This window comes from Podarcis erhardii (genome assembly GCF_964252035.2).
Source record: "Podarcis erhardii genome assembly, chromosome: 15".
In the NCBI taxonomy this organism is placed as follows: Eukaryota; Metazoa; Chordata; class Lepidosauria; order Squamata; family Lacertidae; genus Podarcis; species Podarcis erhardii.
Window position 1 is genome coordinate 4,882,220 of NC_138505.1, and position 20,234 is coordinate 4,902,453.

The window sequence follows — 20,234 nt, forward strand, 5'->3', positions numbered from 1 at the left end:
TTATAACGGCAGGTAGCAAATAGTAGAAATTGTTCTTTGAGGACTAGAAGCACAGAATTTAAATTAAGGAAAGGGAAATGTTGGAAATGCAGAGAAAATGAAGGAACATTCTTTCACCTCTGGTGGACATGCCCTAAGGTGAAGGCCTTCTGGGAAATGATATATAATGAGCTGAAAAGGGTATTTAAGTATACCTTCACAAAGAAACCAGAGGCCTTCCTTCTGGGTATTGTCGGCCAGAAGGTGTTAAAGAAGGATCGAACATTTTTTATGTATGCAACAACGGCAGCAAGGATTCTTATTGCAAAAAACTGGAAAACTCAAGATCTACCCACACTGGAAGAGTGGCAGATGCAGCTGATGGACTATATGCAACTGGCCGAGATGACCGGCAGAATCCGTGATCTGGGAGAAGAGAAGATGGAGGAAGACTGGGAGAAATTTAAGATGTATCTACAAAAACATTGTAATTTGGTTGAATGTTAAGAAGGATGCTAGATTATAAAAAATTGGCCACCACTAAACTAGATTTAAATTTGATGATAAGTGAGACTAAAGAAAATATAAAAAAATTTTGGAAGAAGTGCTAGATTATATTTGAATGAGTGGACATGAGATTGTAAACAAGTTGATAATTTGTTTGGAAAAAATTTTTAACGATGTAAATGGGAGCGGGAGACGTGAGGGAGTCCAAAGAAGTGTTGAAATTGTGGTAAAAGAAGTAAGATTGTTTATTATGTGTGCATTTATATTTAAAAACCTTAATAAATATTTATATATATAAAAAAATAATAAATTAAGGAAAGGGTGGTGGGGATAAAACTGCCATTACAACTTCTTTGCAGGAAATGCAATCACTGCCCCTTCCCGGTTTTTGCGACAGTTGCAGCTGGGATGCCATGCACAGCAGCGACAAAAACAGAACGATTATGAGACCTTTTCCTGGATTACATGAAGTGCCAGTGAGAGAGCAAATTCCAGAGAACTCTTTCATTACGTGCCTCAGTTTCCCCACCCACGCTCTTTTTAGAGACATGAGGACACTTCCTCACCAAAGGATGAGGTAATGAAGAAACAAAGTGGCTTTGGGTGTTGTGTTTGAGGGGGATAGTTTGGTTTAGTTTGGATTTTATTACAAATTTGCACTTCCTGGAGCAATACGTCAACTCCAATACCCACATCTACGCTGCAAGATTTGCACTTTCACAAATTTTGTGCTGCAGTTCTGCAATGGGTTAAAAAATGTGAATATCAGGGGGCATTCATTAAAATTGCAGACTAAAAGGCATTAGGGTAGGGAAATGTGCTTCCAAAATTGTCTACATTAGGCAAAAGCTATTTTTTTTAAAAAAATGCATATTAGGAGAAATACACACTAAATATTGACAAATTTTTGTGATTACCTTTAAATATATATATATATATATATATATATATAAACTGATGTGGAAATGTTGCAAACTGAATTTATGACTGAATAAGAAATTGACAAGATTTATCCATCCCTTTATGTGGGGAAGAGGTGATATACAGTATATCCCTGGTGAATCTGAGTTGCGTCCAAGTTTTTACTCAATAGTAGTAGATCCATCAAAATTAATGGCCTACTCTGAGAATGACTTAAGGTTGAACACAACCCCATTTATTCAGTGTCAATGCGTGTAAGAAGATTCCCAAAGGCTTCCAGGTCTTTGCAAAAAGTTGACCCAGACTGGCAGAGTCAGCAAATTTCTCATCCACGGCTCACTTCCAACCAGGAAAAGTCGTTGCTGGATGAGAGGTTAAGCAACTCAGCCACACCCAAAACCAGAGTGACAAAACAGTTTGGGGATTGGCATCATTTCCCACCTCAATTTTCTTTTTCTTTTTTTAAAAGGTGCACGGTCTGATTTGGGTTTGCAGAAAGGCCTAGCTAAAAACAGGCATCATTTTCAATTGGCACTGTGTGTGTGTGTCTGTGTGTATGTAAGTGCCATAAATCTCGGAATTCGCCTAGTTTATGACAACAGCAAACACCAGCTTTTTCACCCCATATGTTAAAAGCACTATGGTACCACTTTAAACAGTCATGGCTTCCCCAAAGAATTATGGGAGCTGTAGTTTGTTAAGAGGGACGCGGGTGGCGCTGTGGGTTAAACCACAGAGCCTAGGACTTGCCGAACAGAAGGTTGGCGGTTCGAATCCCCACGAGAGGGTGAGCTCCCGTTGCTCGGTCCCTGCTCCTGCCAACCTAGCAGTTTGAAAGCACGTCAAAGTGCAAGTAGATAAATAGGTACCACTCTGGTGGGAAGGTAAACGGCGTTTCCGTGCGCTGCTCTGGTCATGCTCTGGTAAGAAGCGGCTTAGTCCTGCTGGTCTCATGACCCGGAAGCTGTACTCCGGCTCCCTCGGCCAATAAAGCGAGATGAGCATCGCAACCCCAGAGTCGGCCACGACTGGACGTAACGGTCAGGGGTCCCTTTACCTTTACCTAGTTTGTTAAGGGATCTGAGAATTGTTAGGAGACACGCTCCTCTCCATTTCTCTCCCAGAGCTATAATTCCCTGGAAAGGTTTGATTGTTAAACCGCTCAGGAAATTGTAGCTCTGTGAAGGGAGTTTGGTGTGGGTAGGTGGGTGTCCTAACAATTCTCAGCACCTTTACAAACTACAGCTCCCATAATTCTTTTGGGGGGGACACCATGACTGTTTATAGTGGCATCAGAATGCTTTGAATTTAGGTTGCCATATGTCCAGAATTTCCCAGACATACACAGAATACTGCAGTCAGAAGCAGTGTCTGGGTGGAAATCGTTGTTTTTTTAAATGTCTGGGAAAATCCGGACGTATGGCAAGTCGCTTTTGCTGATCTTCTTTAAAAACAGCTCAAAAATGTCTCTGGGTTTTGGGGGTTTTTTTTGCGATTTTGCCAAAAAGTTTGGGCAAAACCAGCAACTTTGTGTCCAGACTTTCCCTTTTTGAAATATGGCAACCCTATTTGAATGTATGGTGTGAATGTGGTCTGAGTTAACTTCATGCAGAAGTTTCTAAACGGTTTTCTCCATCTAAAACACCCCCAGATGTCCTATTCAGAAACTCACACCACGTTAAGGCTGCAAGGGGATGCAAATTGGTTGTGTTGTGTGGAGGCTTGTTTGGTTAGATTCCATCTCATATCCAGGAAGGAAGAAAACTGTTTTGAAATTGCTGTAAAAGCCAACGGTAGGGAAAGAAAAATTGAACAATGATTCAGCAAAGAAACAAACTTTAAGTGCAGGAAGGTTGATTAACCAAACAGCATATTTATCTCTTCTGAACACAAGTGAGCATTTGCAATTAAGAGTCTACAGATATTCCAGAATTGCTCTGAGGATGTTATTCTCTGAGAGATGTGAATACAGTGGTACCTCAGGTTACATACGCTTCAGGTTACAGACTCAGCTAATGCAGAAATAGTGCTTCAGGTTAAGAACTTTGCTTCAGGTGGAGAACAGAAATCGTGTTCCGGTGGCACGGCGGCAGCGGGAGGCCCCATTAGCTAAAGTGGTGTTTCAGATTAAGAACAGTTTCAGGGTAAGTACAGACATCCGGAATGAATTAAGTACTTAACCTGAGGTACCACTGTACTCTAAAAACCTAACTTCTGAGGTACTATTCAAAATATATACAGTACCTCTCATCTCTGGATCTGAAGATGTAGGCTGTGAAGAATTTGAGGAACACAAAAATGTCAGTTAGTGATTTTTCAGTCAGCACTCCTGGGACTTTAATGGTTGCGCAACAGGCAGGAATTAAAGAGGGAACATTTCTCCAGAATTCAAAGTGAAAGTCATACAAGATTGTTTCCATTTGTTCCCTTTCAGGAACCCGGGGCGACTACAAATCTCTCCAGGGCACTCCCAAATGCTTTGGGTTGATCCCTGGAAGGGACATGAATCTCACATGACAAGGTAGAAGATGGCTTTTCCATGTAGCTGTTTATCAATATAGCACCTTTTTGCCACCTAAAGGGACACTTTCCTGCTTCTAAATCTTTCCTCTGATCTCCACAACTGTGGTCTCTCTTCTTAACTTTCCTGGCTCTTTCTCCTCAACAAGCATTTTCTCATTAAAAGCTACTGGCACAAAACATTTGCTTCAAGATGCAGGGAAACTCTTGCATTAGCTTCTGCTGCAACAGCCTAAAACTTCTCTGGTTCCTTCCCTCTCACTTTTCGTGTCTACATTTCAAGATTCTAGTCCTCAATGTGCAAACATCTCTCTCTCACACTCTTCTCCCCACTTATGTTGCTTTCTTTGTTCCTCACAATATCACTGGTGCTATGGGCACTGGACAGAGGCTTGAGGGTATTGTGCCAAGGGATGTAATTCTAATGGGGGTACTCTGGAGAAGGGTCATGTCATTGGTACCAAAAATTGGGCAACACAGGGGTGTGGAACCTCTGGCCTGAAAGACAAACACAAGCACCCAAGGTTCTCTGTTTGGCACTTGGGCTCTCTCCAAGCCACACCCTTCACTGGTCTTGCTTCGTACCCTCCTTGAGGTGTCTCAAGGTAGGGAGTGAGTGTGTGTACTTAAAAATGGAAAGTGTAATGCTGGTGGTCAACAAAAGAGGTTTAAAGACTGTCTCAAGGCAAATCTTTAAAAATGTAGTATAAACACCGACAACTGGGAAACACTGGCCTGCGAGCGCTCCAGTTGGAGAACAGCCTTTACCAAAGGTGTCATGGGCTTTGAAGACACTCGAAATCAGGACACAAGGGAGAAATGCGCTAAGAGGAAGGCATGCCTGGCAAAACCACACCGTGAACAACTCCCACCTGGAAACCAATGTTCCCCACTGTGGAAGGAAGGGTGGATCCAGAATTGGCCTCTACAGTCACTTACGAATTCATTGTTAAAACCGTGTTTATGGAAGACAATCTTACTCGGCTACGAGTTATCGCCAAAGAAGACAAAGAACATTTGCATTCATTGCTCCAGCCAGTATTGTCTCTGGCCCTGCCCACCAATGGAAAGTTGCCTGGAAGGAAATGCGGTCCTTAATCTGAAGTAAAGGGTCTGCACCCCCATTTTAGCACTGCTGTCTATGCATTTGTCTGACAGCCCAGCTCTGAGTGCAGATTCTGGGAAGTGAGAAACTGCAGCTCGGCTGTCTAGTAAAGAATGGGCTGGCCCTGTCATGGCTGCTTAAGCGTTTTTGTGGCTTTAAACAGAAAATCCACAACAATGTCCTCCTTGCCTCCTGCCAATTAACATGGGCCACAATCCAGCAGCATCTGGGTTTGGGTGTTTATTGGTTTTTGCACAGTGCTGAAATAAGCAGTTGCTCTGTTTAGTGAATGTGGAATTCCCTCAGAACCCGGTGCTTCCTACTAATTTTAATTTGCAATAAAACTAAGCCAATCTTGCAAAGCCTGGATAAAAATCTTTCAAACTTCTCCCGTACTGCTCGGCCAAGGAGGAGTTTGGAATTTTTGAAAGCCTTGATGATACCAGATGCATACTGCATTTCTGTTCCATCACCAGCCCTTCTGGCAAGTAGAGAAGTGGCAATTGTTTAAAGGGCATTATGAATGTAGGAAGCTGTCTTAAACCCAGTCAGACCATCTTGCTCCATACTGTCTACACTAACTGGCAGCGATTCGCCAGGGTTTCAGACAGACAATTAATCCCAGCCCTACCCGAAGATGCACAGGGCTTTGTCCATTGTGTCTCTCTCAATACCAGAGAATTTAAGGGGTGGGAAAAGACTGCATGCAGGGGACTTCAAGACCCAATTGTGGGCTTCCTGTTGGGATGGATCCTTAGCCCAGGTAAAACCTGGGATGTTCCTAGGGGACCAGATTTATCGGACCATACCAGCCCCCTACCTTGCAGAAATCCACTATGTGGAATACCACAGACTTCTTACAGCGGCTAGATTAAATGTCCTTGACTCTGCGATATTGTGGGGAAGGTACAGGGGAGTACCATACGCCCAGAGAACCTGTCATTGTGCTATCAGTGTGGTTGAGTCCACCGAACACATTCTCTTGACTTGCCCTTCTTATGCAGAGCTTAGACAAAACTTTATAGACCCACTCCTATGTCAACTTAGCTTCCTACCTGGAGAAAACCAGGTTTTACACTTGCTGAATAATGTCACCAGAGATATACCTTTCTTGGTGGCCAAATTTCTTTTTTTAGCCATTAAACGTTGCAAGACCATAATTGACTGTATTGACATGGGGCTATCTGTTTAGCCCTTTTAGTGTTGGCTAAGCTCTAAAATCTTCTTGGATGTTTTTAACTGTGTATTGACAAATGTATTTGTATTTGTTCTGACTGACGGTCGAATAAAAGGTTGATGATGATGGGATGGATCCAGGAAGGCAAATTCTTGTGTGGCAATGTACCAGCTTGTGTATCTGAAAAAGGAATGTGTCCCCAGGGGAACCTCAGAGCCAGGTGTGGGCTAACCTTAACACACCAGGTGTGCAAAAGTACATTGCAAGGAATGTTCTTGAGGTGTGCTCCTCTCGGTTCAGCTTTCAGGAACCAGTTTGGTTAAGGTAACTGAGCAGAAAAAAAGAGCTCGCTGCACCCATCTCTTCCCAGAACCCCCCTTGTGAACATTAGTCAGGGGAATTTTATCTGATCTCCCCAATTCAAAAACAAAGGGGCAGCTTGATCTCCCCCGGAAGGTATAGGAATGTTTACAGGAAGATGCAGAATACAGGAGGCTGGTAACTAGGGGAACCTCTCGTCTTTTGAAAGAACGTCTCATTCTTCTCAACAAAATGTGTCATAATGTTTGTGAAGAGTTCTCTGAAAACACATATGTGGCAATGAATAATGGAAGGGGAACAAAAGCGTCCACTGTCCCTCATGTTTTAAAATATTTTTTTAACACCCAAAGGGACAGGGCATGCCACTGAATGAATGAGACATGCATTACACACATGCATCCAAAGCAAGTAATTGTGGCATCATTTGTTTTGGGTATAAGGAAGGAAGCAACTTGTGCTTCACATCTCCTCTGAAAGGGCAGCCTCTCATCTCCCAGCAAAATAGGACCTCAAGTGCCAACCCATTGAGCAAGTCATGCGGAAAAGGACAGTTAAGCTAGAACGTCACAGACGCCCAGACCTGTCCCAAAACACAGGTGCACACAACGCCCCAGTCTAGCCCAGCCTGTCATGAAGTCTTACGTTTGTGCGAAGGGGTTTGTGCTCATTCAATCTGTTTCCTCTCTACCCTGCTCTGGAAGCCGGAGTTTTTAATCTTCTTGGGGAAAGCGCCTTTGGATTGCCCACCCCCATTTTTGCCTGGACACGAGGCAATAATACTGTGCAAATAGTAAGCACCAGGGGTTAGGGGAATTAGAGTCCAACAACAAAAGGAGGGCACCAAGACTTGCAAAGTGTGTTTGAGTCCCTATTCTGGCCCCATTCATTACGTAAGACCCGACCAAGGAAATCTGGCACAGGGACTTCTTCACTGTGGCCCCACTACTGTGGCACATACAGTGGTACCTCAGGTTAGACACTTCAGGTTTCAGACTCCGCTAACCCAGAAATTGTACCTTGAGTTAAGAACTTTGCTTCAGGGTGAGAACAGAAATTGCGCGGCGGTGGCAGGGCAGCAGCGGGAGGCCCCATTAGCTAAAGTGGTGCTTCAGGTTAAGAACAGTATCAGGTTAAGAACGGACCTCCAGAACAAATTAAGTTCTTAACCCGAGGTACCACTGTACTAGGGAGATTTGCCAAGCCTTCTTTCCTGTTTCTCCCTTTCCTGTCTTCTGGAATTCTTTTTATAAATGGTTTGTTTTGCTTTTCCCAGCATCGTGTTTTGAACTCATGGTTGCTCTCTTACTGTAACCCCCTCAGGGATGGAAATTGCCTTCTCGTGCTTTACATAGTGCCATCTACTGAAATAGCTCTATAATTTAAATAGCTCCTCGACACATCACGCATCTAGTCAAGCACAATAAATTAAACTAATTTACATGATTAAAGTGTCCAAGGGATGATCATCAGTTGATGTTGTTTATCCCTCTGTCTTATGAATATGGTAGCATATTATCTCCTTCTATATTTGACCAATATGTTGTTACTTCAGCAGTAAAGCCATTATAGTTGTTGGGTTTTGGGGGCGTGGGGCGTGTGCAAGTGTATGTTCCAGAATTTTATTTGTTTATTGGTGCTTCTGTTTGGAAAACTGCATTAAACAGTTTTTTATACTTATATATATTGAAACTTAAGAGTAAAAATCACATGAAGCTGAACATAGGGAGGATTCAGGACAGACAAAAGACGGTATATCTTTATGCAGTGCATAAACTATGGAATTTATTTCCACATGAGGCAGTGATGACCACCAAGTACCTCATAATGCCTATATTCTGCGGCCACAACTGGAGGCAGCCATGCTTGATGCAGCAGAGAGAAAGAAAAAAGCTAACGCTATTCTAGGCTGCATCAACAGAAATAGTGTCCAGACCAAAGGAAGTAAAAGTACCACTATATTCTGCCATTCATTCTGCCACACTATATTCTGCCATTCATTCATCCATTCTGAAGGAAATCAGCCCTGAGTGCTCACTGGAAGGACAGATCCTGAAGCTGAGGCTCCAATACTTTGGCCACCTCATGAGAAGAGAAGACTCCCTGGAAAAGACCCTGATGCTGGGAAAGATGGAGGGCACAAGGAGAGAAGGGGACGACAGAGGACCAGATGGTGGGACAGTGTTCTCGAAGCTACCAGCATGAGTTTGACCAAACTGCGGGAGGCAGTGGAAGACAGGAGTGCCTGGCGTGCTCTGGTCCAGGGGGTCACAAGGAGGCGGACATGACCGAACAACAATATTCTGCCTTGGTCAGTTCTGGGCGCCACAATTTAAGAAGGATGTTGGAACATGTGCAGAGGAGGGCTACCAAGATGATCAAGAGTCTGGAAATCAAGCCTTATGAGGAACGGTTGAAGGAGCTGTATATGTTTAGCCTGGAAAAGATGGGGCTGAGAGGAGATATGAGAGCCATCTTCAAATATCTGAAAGGCTGTCACATGGAAGAAGGAACAAGCTTGTTTTCTCCTGCTCTGGAGGGTAGGACTCAGACCAATGGCTTCAAGTTGCAAGAAAGGAAATTTAGACTAAACATCAGGAAGAACTTTCTGGCAGCAAGAGCTGTTAGATAGTGGAACGGGCTCCTTTGGAAGGTTGTGGGCTCTTCTTCCTTTGAGGATTTTAAGCAGAGGTTTGATGGCCATCTGTCATGGATGCTTTAAGTTGAGATTCTTGCATTGCAAGGAGTTGGAATAGATGACCCTGGAAGGTCCCTTTCAACTCTATGATTCTGAATACCAGTTGCTATTGCACTTGGGTCCTGCTTGCAGGCTTCACACTGGGGCATCTGGTCGACTACTGTGAGACCAGGATGCTGGACTGAATGGGCCACTGGTCTGATCCTGCTACAGGGCTCTCCTGATGCAATTCTTTTACAGGTTTGCAAAAATTCAGCTTTTCATGAGGCAGTACTCCCTGTACCCTGAAGCAGAAACCCAGCCCTACAGAGCATTCACAGTCCTGCTTATGGATCTCTGGAAGTCTTTTTTACCTGAAAAAGAGAGGGTGGGGAGGAGGAAGTTGCATGAGTTGCCAGAGGCTCCATTGCACAAGGGAAGCCGACACCACAATGAGCCCTGCTGCCGCCACTCCTGCCGAAGAAAAGCGAAATTGCATCAGAGGCTCGAAAGTCATCCTTTACTCACATGAGGATTCCGGCTCCTTGGAAAAGGGGGAGGGAGGGAGCAGACGTTGCGAAAGAGGGGCCGTTTTGTTGTCTTGGGCAACCGGAGGCCGTTTAAGAAAATAAAATAGATGAATGAAGAAGAGGAGGAGTTTGGATTTGATATCCTGCTTTATCACTACCCGAAGGAGTCTCAAAGCGGCTCACATTCTCCTTTCCCTTCCTCCCCACAACAAACACTCTGTCAGGTGAGTGGGGCTGAGAGACTTCAAAGAAGTGTAACTAGCCCAAGGTCACCCAGCAGCTGTATGTGGAAGAGCAGGGACGCGAACCCAGTTCACCAGATTACGAGTCCACTGCTCTTAACCACTACACCACACTGGTGAAGCTGTACCCACTTTCCAAGATTGCTCCCACAATCCATGGGCTGGCTCCACGGCCTTGTTTCTGCAGAACAAGATCTCAAGGCTGGGATGTACAGTGGTGCCTCGCAAGACGAAAAGAATCCGTTCCGCGAGTCTCTTCGTCTAGCGGTTTTTTCGTCTTGCGAAGCAAGCCCATTGACGGCTTAGCGGATTAGCGCTATTAGCGGCTTTTAGCGGCTTATCGGATAAGCAGATAAGCGGCTTAGCAGCTTAGAAAAAGGGGGGGGGGAAACCCTGCAGGAACTCGCAAGACATTTTCGTCTTGCGAAGCAAGCTCATAGGAAATTTGTTTTGCGAAGCACCTCCAAAACGGAAAACTCTTTCGTCTAGCAAGTTTTCCGTCTTGGGAGGCATTCGTCTTGCAGGGCACCACTGTATCAAGAAAGGGAAAGCACCTGTGTCTGTGGAAAGCGTAACTCGTACAGAACCACCCCATAGCCACGTAGGAGGGTGCCTTATACAGTGGTACCTTGGGTTACAAACACCTCAGGTTACAAACACTTTGGGATACAGACTCCGCTAATCTGGAAGTAGTACCTCGGGTTAAGAACTTTGCCCCAGGATGAGAACAGAAATCGTGTGGCGGCGGCGGCGGGCGCGGGAGGCCCCATCAGCTAAAGTGGTACCTCAGGTTAAGTTTCAGGTTAAGAACGGACCTCCGGAACGAATTAAGTTCGTAACCAGATGTACCACTGTACCCAGACAGAGCGTAGCTGCTTGTAGCTCAATATCGTCTACACGATATCAGCAGCAGCTCTCCAGGGTTGGAGGCAGGGAATCTCTCCCAGGCCCTACCCTGCAGGTTTGATTTATTTAATTTCATTCAAGTGAATCTCAAAGTGGCGTACAATCAATAACAATGACCTAATAGAACTTCGCAAATGCATACAAAATAATTAACAAATCATAAATAAAATAATCCACAAAACACTATTAACAAAATAGCAACTAAAAAAAGAAATAAGCTAAGCACTGCTAAGTTCATACACATTCTCCACATCCCTATGATTCACAATCCTTCTCTCTATTCAGTTCACTAAAATACAGTAGTACCTTTGGTTGCGAAGGGGTCTGTTCTGGAGCCCCGTTCGCAACTTGAGCAGAATGGAACCCACGCCTGCGCACGCACGGGTCGCAATTTGCCGCTTCTGCGCATGCGCGTGATGTCATTTTGAGCGTCTGCGCATGCGTGAGCGGCAAAACCCAGAAGTAACCCTTTCCGGTACTTCCAGGTCGCTGCGGGACGCAACCTGAAAAGGTTTAACCCGAAGCATCTTTAACCCGAGGTATGACTGTACTTGTAATGTCTGTTGTTAAGCCAGCTCAGCCAGATGCTGGGCCAGATGCTGGGCACTGAAGCTGGTGTTTTCTGTGTGCAGAACAGGGGCCCTACTACGAAGCCACAGCCCTTCCTCTACTGGCAACTGACACCAGCAGGTTAAAATCAAGCTGGCCTTGAACTCGTCTGCTTTTGAAGGCATGCACTTCAAGGCATGAACAGATGACAGCACTGCTAGGTGACTAGTCGGCTGGGTTCTGAAGGGTGGATTCCCCAGGAAGCTTGTCGCTCCCTAGGAGAGTGAAAAACAACAAGAAACCATCTCCTCTGTATTGTGAGTCCAACTCTGTAGAACTCCCTCCCACTAGAAGCCAGGCAGATGGTGACTCAAGTCATGCAGGATATTCTCCATAGAGTTGGAAGGGACCACGAGGGTCATCTAGTCCAACCCCCTGCAACCTCAGCTGAGGTATCCATGATAGATGGCCATCCAACCTGTGTTTAGAAACCTCTGAGTAAGGAGATCTCACAACTGCCTAAGGGAGACCGTTCCACTGCTGAACAGCTCTTACTTCAGAAAGTTCTTCCTAGTTTAGTCGGAATCTCCTCTCTTGTAACTTGAGGCCACTGGTTCAGATCCTACTCTCCAGGAGCAGGAGAAAACAAGCTGGCTCCCTGTTCCACGTGACAGCCCTTGAGATACTTGAAGATGGCTCTCATATCTCCTCTCAGTCTCTTTTCCAGGCTAAACATACCCAACTACCTCAACTGTTCCTCATAAGGCTTGGTTTCCAGACTTTTGGTCATCTTGGTTGCCTTCCTCTGCACGAGTTCCAGGTTGTCAACATCATCCTTAAATTGCAGTGCTCAGAATTGGACACAGTATTCCAGGTGTGGTCTGACCAAGGCAGAATAGAGTGGTACTATTACTTCCTTTGATCCAGACACTTTACTTCTGTTGATGCAGCCTAGAATAGCATTAGCCTTTTTTGCTGCTGCATCACACTGTTGACTCATGTTAAGCTTGTGGTCTACTATGACCCCTAAATCCTTTTCACATGTGCTGCTAGTAAGCCAGGTGTCCCCAGTCTTATATTCGTGCATCTGGTTCTTCCTGCTGAAGTGCAGAACCTTAACATTTGTCCCTATTGAAATTCATTTTGTTACGTTTTGGCCCAGGTTCTCAAATCTGTTGAGGTCATTTTGAATCCCAATCCTGTTTTCTGTGGCATTGGTTATCCTTCCCAGTTTGGTGTCATCTGCAAATCTGAAGAGCATCCCCTCAGTTCCTGCATCTGTTTAAAAATATATTGAACAACAGGCCCCAGAAGAGAACTCTGCGGCACTCCACTTGCCACTTTCCCCCCAGGGTGCTGAGGAACCATTAGTAAGCATTCTTTGGCTTCTGTCAGTCAACCAGCTACAAATCCAAATTTTGACCAATTAAATGTGCCTGTTTCACAGTCAAGGAACACTGAGGTGGAAACATCAAGTGCTTCAGGGCAAGGCAAGATGTGTAAATATATCGTTCATTTTTATTTACATGCAGTTTCACGGAACGAGTTGTTGTTCCAGTGGAGAGTACCAAATAGGAAACACCAAGACTGAGAGAGAACATTCCCACTCAGAAAGCAGTGCTAAGCGTAAGTACACTACAATACTATGATCCCATGATGGCTGTGTTTTTGTGCAGTTGTGTGAAAGCCTCGCTGACTTACTGCAGCAAGGGGAAATCTATCAGTCCCCTGGGGTAAAGCAAAAACAGCATATGTACTTCTGAGTTTGAACAGAGAGCATTCACTTATTACTCAGTCCACACTCACCGTCCCCCAAGTTCCCAACTCCCTGCAAGTTAGAAAGTAAGTAAGTTAAAGATCAGAGGGTAGTGGGTGCCAGTCATCTAAAAGACCCCAGGTCTCAGTCTCTCTCTCTCTCTGAAGAGCTGAATGCCAGGTTATGTTTCCAAGAGAGTTAGCGGTTGCTTTGAATTTTTGTTGGATGCCAATTACAGATTTAAAAGCACTTAGTCACTCACACGCAGGTGATAAATCCTTTCAAACAGGTTTTTCCAACCTGCAGCGGAAAACCTCCTATTCCTTCAGCATCCCTTTCCCCGCTTTTTAACAAGCCAAACAACGCCACCAAAGAAAATATTGAAGAGTCACTGAAGCCCAGTAAAAATTGACTCCTGGCCTGGCTCTTTACGATACGCCCCAATATCCGGCTTGTTATCAGAAGGTCACATTTCTGTCCTACCCAAAAGGAAAAAGGAGGTGCAGAGCCGTGCAAAAGCCAACAACGCAGGTTGATCTAGAAGACCTGAACGCAATGATTTACTCAACAGTAAGTCAAGGGTCCATGCTCAGGGTCATAGCTTTGTTTTTGTTCCGGAGCTCAACTGTGGCATTAAGGACGTGCCTTTTCTTTTCCTTCGAACGGATGAAAGCCAAACTGAGTCAGAGTTGGGTGGCGACCCACGTCACCTGTTGCCCCAACTTCAAGTATTCTTGAACCAGAAAAGAATCCTGCTCCTTCCTCTCCCCCCTTGCCCCCTCCCCCTCCGCCAAGTGTTTCGTAAGTGTGTTACGTAAGAAGAGGAGCCCGGCTGAATCAGATGCAGAGTGACCATCTAAAGTTTAATGTGGAGGCCGAAGTGGTGCCCCAACAGGAAACTTGACCCGAAGAACACCTTCTCCCCTCCCGTTTTCAGCAGCTGACGTTCAAGGGATATTTCCCCCCTAGTATTTTAGCAATCAATCAATCAATCAATCAATCAATCAATCTCAAGGCAGACTGCCTCTGAGCATGGGAGATTCAATTTTAAGCCACCACCATGGTTAAAAGGTCTTTGATAGAGCTCTCCTCTGTGAATTGGTTCCATCTTTTTCCCCCCTGACAGTCACCTGAGCTTTAAAAGACAAGAGCTGCAAGACTGAACCTATCATTAGGCAAAGTGAATTATCATTATTATTAGCGTTCCACACATAGACAGACAGATAGACCAGGGCAGTTCAACTTTTCATGCCAAGTGGGCCTCAAGAGTACTTCCAACACAGGACTTGTGGGCCGCACACAGAAGTAAATTTCCATATCGTAAATAAAAAGTGTTCACAATGTATTTAATATTATTTAATGTACACAATTTATATATTTAATTAAATATTTATAATTATATACACAATTAATAGGTTTAACTAGTAAAGAAATTTTATACACCAACAGATGCATTAGCAATGCATGACACACACAAAATTTAATTTTTAAAGGCTTTAAGGTGTTCTTTCCTGAATGTTGCCGAGGGCCACCCAAAAAAGCCTTGTGGGCTGCACCACCCTGATATACCAAAATGCTAAAACAACTTAAATACTAAAAATAACTAAAACAACTTAAAAAGCACTTAACGTAAGTACCTAAAAAGACCCCGATGGACCTGCTACCGGGATGTTACGCAGGCCGGCCCTGAGTAACTATTTCCACGCATCAACTCCCATAACCATTAAAGAGACCTATTTGCATCTGATAAAGAATATTAGGGGCAGGGGGCAAGGTAGAATTTATGAGCCGAGCTGCTGTTGACTCAGTCCTGTGAAGAGGTGTGTGTGTGCGTCTCTCTTCCCTTCCCACCTGTGGGTCCTCCGCAGCTTTCCGGGAATGAGCTGCGACAAAGATGAATCACTTGAGCAATTTGCACACACACCTGCTGATAAATGCCCCCCACCCCCACTCTAGGCACCAGTTTCAGTGGGATCCCTTGTCAACAAGACACACCTTACGCATCCTTAGAAAAGAACAACTTGGCCTGTCCCCGACCTCGACCCGCCAAGGCCCCTGGGGCTAATGCAGTAGTTTGTAGCGAGGCCAACCAATCAATGAGACCGCCAGCCAAGCTGCAATTTCTCAAGAAAAGGTATTTTAATTACGGACCTCCGCAGGGGATGCGGTGACCATGAAAGACAGGCTGGAGAGAAACTTGGCATCCCTCCAAGAATACGTTTCCACAAACAGCTTTTCTGAGAAAGTGGGTTCTGCTCTCCTGCGGCCTGGTTGTTGTACATGCTGTTCTGCCAGTCAACCAAGAAAAATGGTAAGATTTTGAGGGATGTTCGAAGAAGGCAGCAGGGAGGCTTTGATGTACAGCCTGGGCTGGTTCAGCTCTAGCAAACAAGGATTCCTTGCTTGATAAGATGACCTCGGTCTCCAAACTGTGGGGGAAACGATGCAACTTGGTGAAGAGAAGGATCCTGGAACGTATCATGACTTTGAGGTGCCCCAACAGCATGACACTTGTGAAATGATTCACACACTCACAGCTTTTGCTGTTGTTTCTGTCACTTATGGATGTCCTGGCAAGTTGATGATGGGGGTCTCACCTCTCCTTTAGAAGAGCTCTTCAGCATTTATGACACGAGCTTCCTGGAGCTCATGGAGCCTGCGCAGCACCTCGTGCGAATCCTGCTCGCCATATTGGTGGTTGTTGCGGCTACGGACGTTAACGGTGCGGTTGGACTTCTCCTTCCGGCCGACCACTAGAAGCAAGAACATAAGATGAAGGGGAGGTTGCTGGGTCAGGCCAATGGCCCATCAAGGTCCAGGGTCCTGTTCTCACAGTCGCCAAATGCCCCGAAGAACCCAGTAATCTCAATAGTCTGCCTCTGAACCTGGAGGCTCCATAAGGACATCAGAAGAGCCTGCTGTATTGCCCCACTCAGTCCAGTATCCTGTTCTCATAGGCCACCCTGATGCTTGTGGTAAACCTGCAAACAGGACCCAAGCTCAAGATTAACAATCCCCTGCCTTGTGTTTTCCAGCAACTGGTATTCAGAAGCATTGCTACCTCCAACTGTTGAGGCACAACACAGCCTCTCCATCATGGCTAGTAGCTATCAATAGGCTTCTCCTCCTCCTCCATGAATTTGTCTCACACACACACACACACACACACACACACGTTGTTGTTTTTTTGTGTGTGTGTGTGTACCCTGCCCATCTGGCTGGGTTTCCCCAGCCACTCTGGGCGGCTTCCAACAAGGATTAAAAATACATTAAAATGTCACACATTAAAAGCTTCCCTGAACAGGGCTGCCTTCAGATGTCTTCTAAATGTCAGGTAGTTGTTTATCTCTTTGACATCTGGTGGGAGGGCGTTCCACAGGGCGGGTGCCACCACCGAGAAGGCCCTCTGCCTGGTTCCCTGTAGCTTTGCTTCTCGCAGTGAGGGAACTGCCAGAAGGCCCTCGGCGCTGGACCTCAGCGTCCGGGCAGAACGATGGGGGCGGAGACGCTCCTTCAGGTATACTGGGCCGAGGCAGTTTAGTTTAACTACACATTGCATGAAGGAGTACTTTCATTCTAAGCAGTAGTAGAGAAGAAACAGGAAGAGACATGGAGATTTGGAGGAGACCACTTGGCTACATGGATTGCAAGCTTTCAGGGGACATAAAACAGGGCTGCCCAAACTCCCCATTGTTTTTAAAAATTGCCCCTACATTTTCAAGCATACAGCCAAAAGCATAACAACTCAAAACTTGATTCTGAGCCCACTCCAGAGACTTCGCTTATTCTTCACCCTTGTGGATGCTGCAGCTGTACAAGAAGTTTGGATCAAGCCCAAACTTTTAATCAACCTAAGACAGCTGGGGGGGACAACAATGATCTAACTTGGTATAACGTAGCTTCCTACGATGGGGAAGGGCTGTAGCTCAGCGGCAGAGCAGAAGATCCCGGGCTCATTCGCCGGCACCTCCATCTACGGCTGGGGAAAGACTCCCCCCTGCCAGAAACAATGGAGAGCCACTCAGTGTAGACAATGCTGAAGCTAGATGAACCAATTTGGTCTGACTCCGGGTTAAGGCAGGCTATTCCCACTCGCTTTCAGCAGTGGCGTAGCGTGGGTTGTCAGCACCCGGGGCAAGGCAAGTAATTTGCGCCCCCTAACCCGTGGATTTGCGCCCCCTAACCCTAACCCCCAGATGTTGCGCCCGGTGCGGCCGGCCCCCCCTGCACCCCCCACGCTACGCCACTGGCTTTCGGGGATGCCAGCTCACCAAACTGGAAGTTGTACTGGGCCAGCTGGGCTTTTCGGATCTTGCGGTTGAGGGTCAAGCTTTGGTCGGCGCTGATGTCTGCCATGAATCCTGCCTGGTGGAAGAGCTGGTGGACCTGAAACACAAGGGGGAGAGTGCATGAGAAAGGTGTCAAATAGTTAACCCAGCTACAGTCTGCTGGGAAGGAGGCAGTGGGAGAAGAGGAGGTACCGTATTCTTCCATGTATAACACGCCCCCATGTATAAGACGACCCTTATTTTTTTGGAACGCAGCAAAAAATGGGGCGTGGGGATTGCCCAAAATTGTTGAGCTTTTTTTGTTGTGGTCACCATCGCACGCATCAGCGCGGCCGCCAATCGTCTGCACGCTCGCTGCCAAAAGCCCATCTGCCCACTTGACGCAACCACAGCCGACTGCACACATGCCTCACCGCTGGCGTAAATCACACACCCAATTGCTGCAGCTGCAGCCAATCGTCAACAGGCCTTGCCACAGCAGCCAATCACACACCCAATTGGCGCTGCCAATCTCCTGACCATTGCTGCCACCAATTGCCCGGACCCCTCTGCTATCCGTGTATAAGATGACCTACAATTTTTGCCTATTATTTCTAAGGAAAAATTACCATCTTATACACGGAAGGCGCTGTGGGTAAAAGCCTCAGCGCCTAGGGCTTGCCGATCGAAAGGTCGGCGGTTCGTATCCCCGCGGCGGGGTGCGCTCCCGTTGCTCGGTCCCAGCGCCTGCCAACCTAGCAGGTCGAAAGCACCTCCGGGTGCAAGTAGATAAATAGGGACCGCTCACCAGCGGGAAGGTAAACGGCGTTTCCGTGTGCAGCTCCAGCTCGCCAGAGCAGCGATGTCACACTGGCCACGTGACCCGGAAGTGTCTTCGGACAGCGCTGGCCCCTGGCCTCTTGAGTGAGATGGGCGCACAACCCCAGAGTCTGGCAAGACTGGCCCGTATGGGCAGGGGTACCTTTACCTTTACCTTTTACACGGAAAAATACGGTATTTGCAGTCCCCTCTCTATTCCGAGCAGGTGATGCCTCATAGGCAGCTACTCTGCCCATTCCTCACTTCCTTACTGGTAATCACACACCCCAGTTCTATCCCTCTAAGGCAGCTACACTTTATAAAAATATATATTTGTGTACACTAAACATTCTGTGGCAAAGCAATTCTGGGCCTTTCCATCTGCATGCCTTAACCCCTTTCACTTCATGAAACTTATTAACAGTATTTAACATTTGACTAGGGGACATGGGACGGCAGGGAGTGATTAAAAGGAGGCCAAGTAATTAAACAGAAGTCTGCGCACGATAGATTGGGGAGGGGGGGCTTTCTTGACCTCCTCTATAGCTTTTCCCACATTTCAGCAGAAGCTGCTACGGCACACTTTTCACACCATGAGGAATAGAGTATTTTTTTTAAATGCACTGAAATTTTAATGCACTGAAATTCCTAGAAATCTGAATTGCGCACCTAATATTTCTCCCCTTCTCTGTTTCCTTACATGATTTCACAGTGTATAACGCTTTGAATATAACGAACAGGCAGATCCATGCTAATTCTTCTTGTCTCTCACCTCGCAGGCATAGTCCTCCACGTCTGGGCCAACAGGGATCACCATAATTTGGAACGGGGACAGCCAGAAGGGCCTGCAATGAGAGCAGAAAGCACAACACCCTCAAGTCAGTCTAATTCTCCCTTCCCCTCCTGCAGCTCCCACTTCCTGGGTGATCTACTGATTTATTAACTTTTATAGCTGGCACTCAGCAGCTTTCGCAGCTTCACAAAAACCCACGGTTCTGATTCCTTGACTGCTTTTGCCCCCGCATTGCAGCATTTTCTGTTCACAATAAACCTTGGAGAGCGTATATAGCTGGCTCCACAGGGACAATGCCAGCTTAACACTTAAAAGTTGGACATTTCGATTGTTGGTTTTTCTTTGACAGGTAGAAACACAGCAGCAGGGAGTGATCCGGCCTATTTATAAGAACGTAAGAAGTGGGACACGGGTGGCGCTGTGGGTTAAACCACTGAGCCTAGGACTTGCTGATCAGAAGGTCGGCAGTTTGAATCCCCGCGACGGGGTGAGTTCCCGTTGCTCAGTCCCTGCTCCTGCCAACCTAGCAGTTCCAAAGCACGTCAAAGTGCAAGTAGATAAATAGGTACCACTCCGGCGGGAAGGTAAACGGCGTTTCCGTGTGCTGCTGTGGTTTGCCAGAAACGGCTTAGTCATGCTGGCCACATGACCCGGAAGCTGTACACCGGCTCCCTCGGCCAATAAAGCAAGATGAGCGCCGCAACCCCAGAGTCAGTCACGACTAGACCTAATGATCAGGGGTCCCTTTACCTTTACCTTTAAGAACTGGAAGGATCAGGCCAATGGCCCACCTAAACCAGCATCCCGTTCTCCAAGTAGCCAACCAGATGCCCCAACAGGAAAACTGCAAGCAACCTCCTAAGGTTTCCAGTTTTCAAAATTATTATTGACTCCATCTATGAAGACGCAGCATAGCCATCATGGCTGGAAGCCATCGATAGCCCTCTTGCCTCCGTGAATTTGTCTACTTCTCTTCTAAAGCCATCTAGGTTGGTGTCCTGCAAGAAGGAGTTCCATAGTTTAACTATGTGGTTCAGTAAGAAGGACTTTCTTTTGTGTCCTGAATTGTCCAGCTTCATTGCATGTCCACAGCTTCTAGCGTTACGTGAGATAAAACTTTTCCCTATCCAGTTTCCCCAGGCCATGCATTGTTTTACAAACTTCATC

At 46.2% G+C, this 20,234-nt stretch overlaps 1 protein-coding gene and 1 long non-coding RNA gene across 4 annotated transcripts in view; one reads left to right on the plus strand and one right to left on the minus strand.

Annotated features, from left to right (window-relative positions):
- The first annotated feature begins 798 nt into the window (after positions 1-798).
- LOC309330178 lies at positions 799-19,469 on the plus strand. 2 transcript variants are annotated; one of them, XR_014151347.1, is made up of 4 exons: positions 799-1,063; positions 3,842-3,928; positions 12,964-13,057; positions 19,417-19,469. It is a non-coding gene; the product is annotated as an uncharacterized lncRNA (long non-coding RNA). The 2 variants fall into 2 exon arrangements; XR_014151348.1 differs by lacking the exon at positions 19,417-19,469 and having other exon boundaries at positions 12,964-13,762.
- Positions 14,517-20,234, minus strand: part of TARS2 (threonyl-tRNA synthetase 2, mitochondrial) — a 33,187-nt gene continuing 27,469 nt past the window's right edge. Inside the window, exons 16-18 of one of the 2 annotated variants that reach the window (XM_081840976.1) lie at positions 19,047-19,119; positions 17,459-17,573; positions 14,517-15,940 (exon numbers count right to left, since the gene is read on the minus strand). In XM_081840976.1, the coding sequence (XP_081697102.1) occupies positions 15,792-15,940; positions 17,459-17,573; positions 19,047-19,119 (337 nt within the window). In that variant the 3' untranslated portion in view covers positions 14,517-15,791. Of the gene's footprint in view, positions 15,941-16,420; positions 17,270-17,424; positions 17,574-19,046; positions 19,120-20,234 lie in introns of those variants that run through there. The other variant, XM_081840977.1, reaches the window with a different exon arrangement.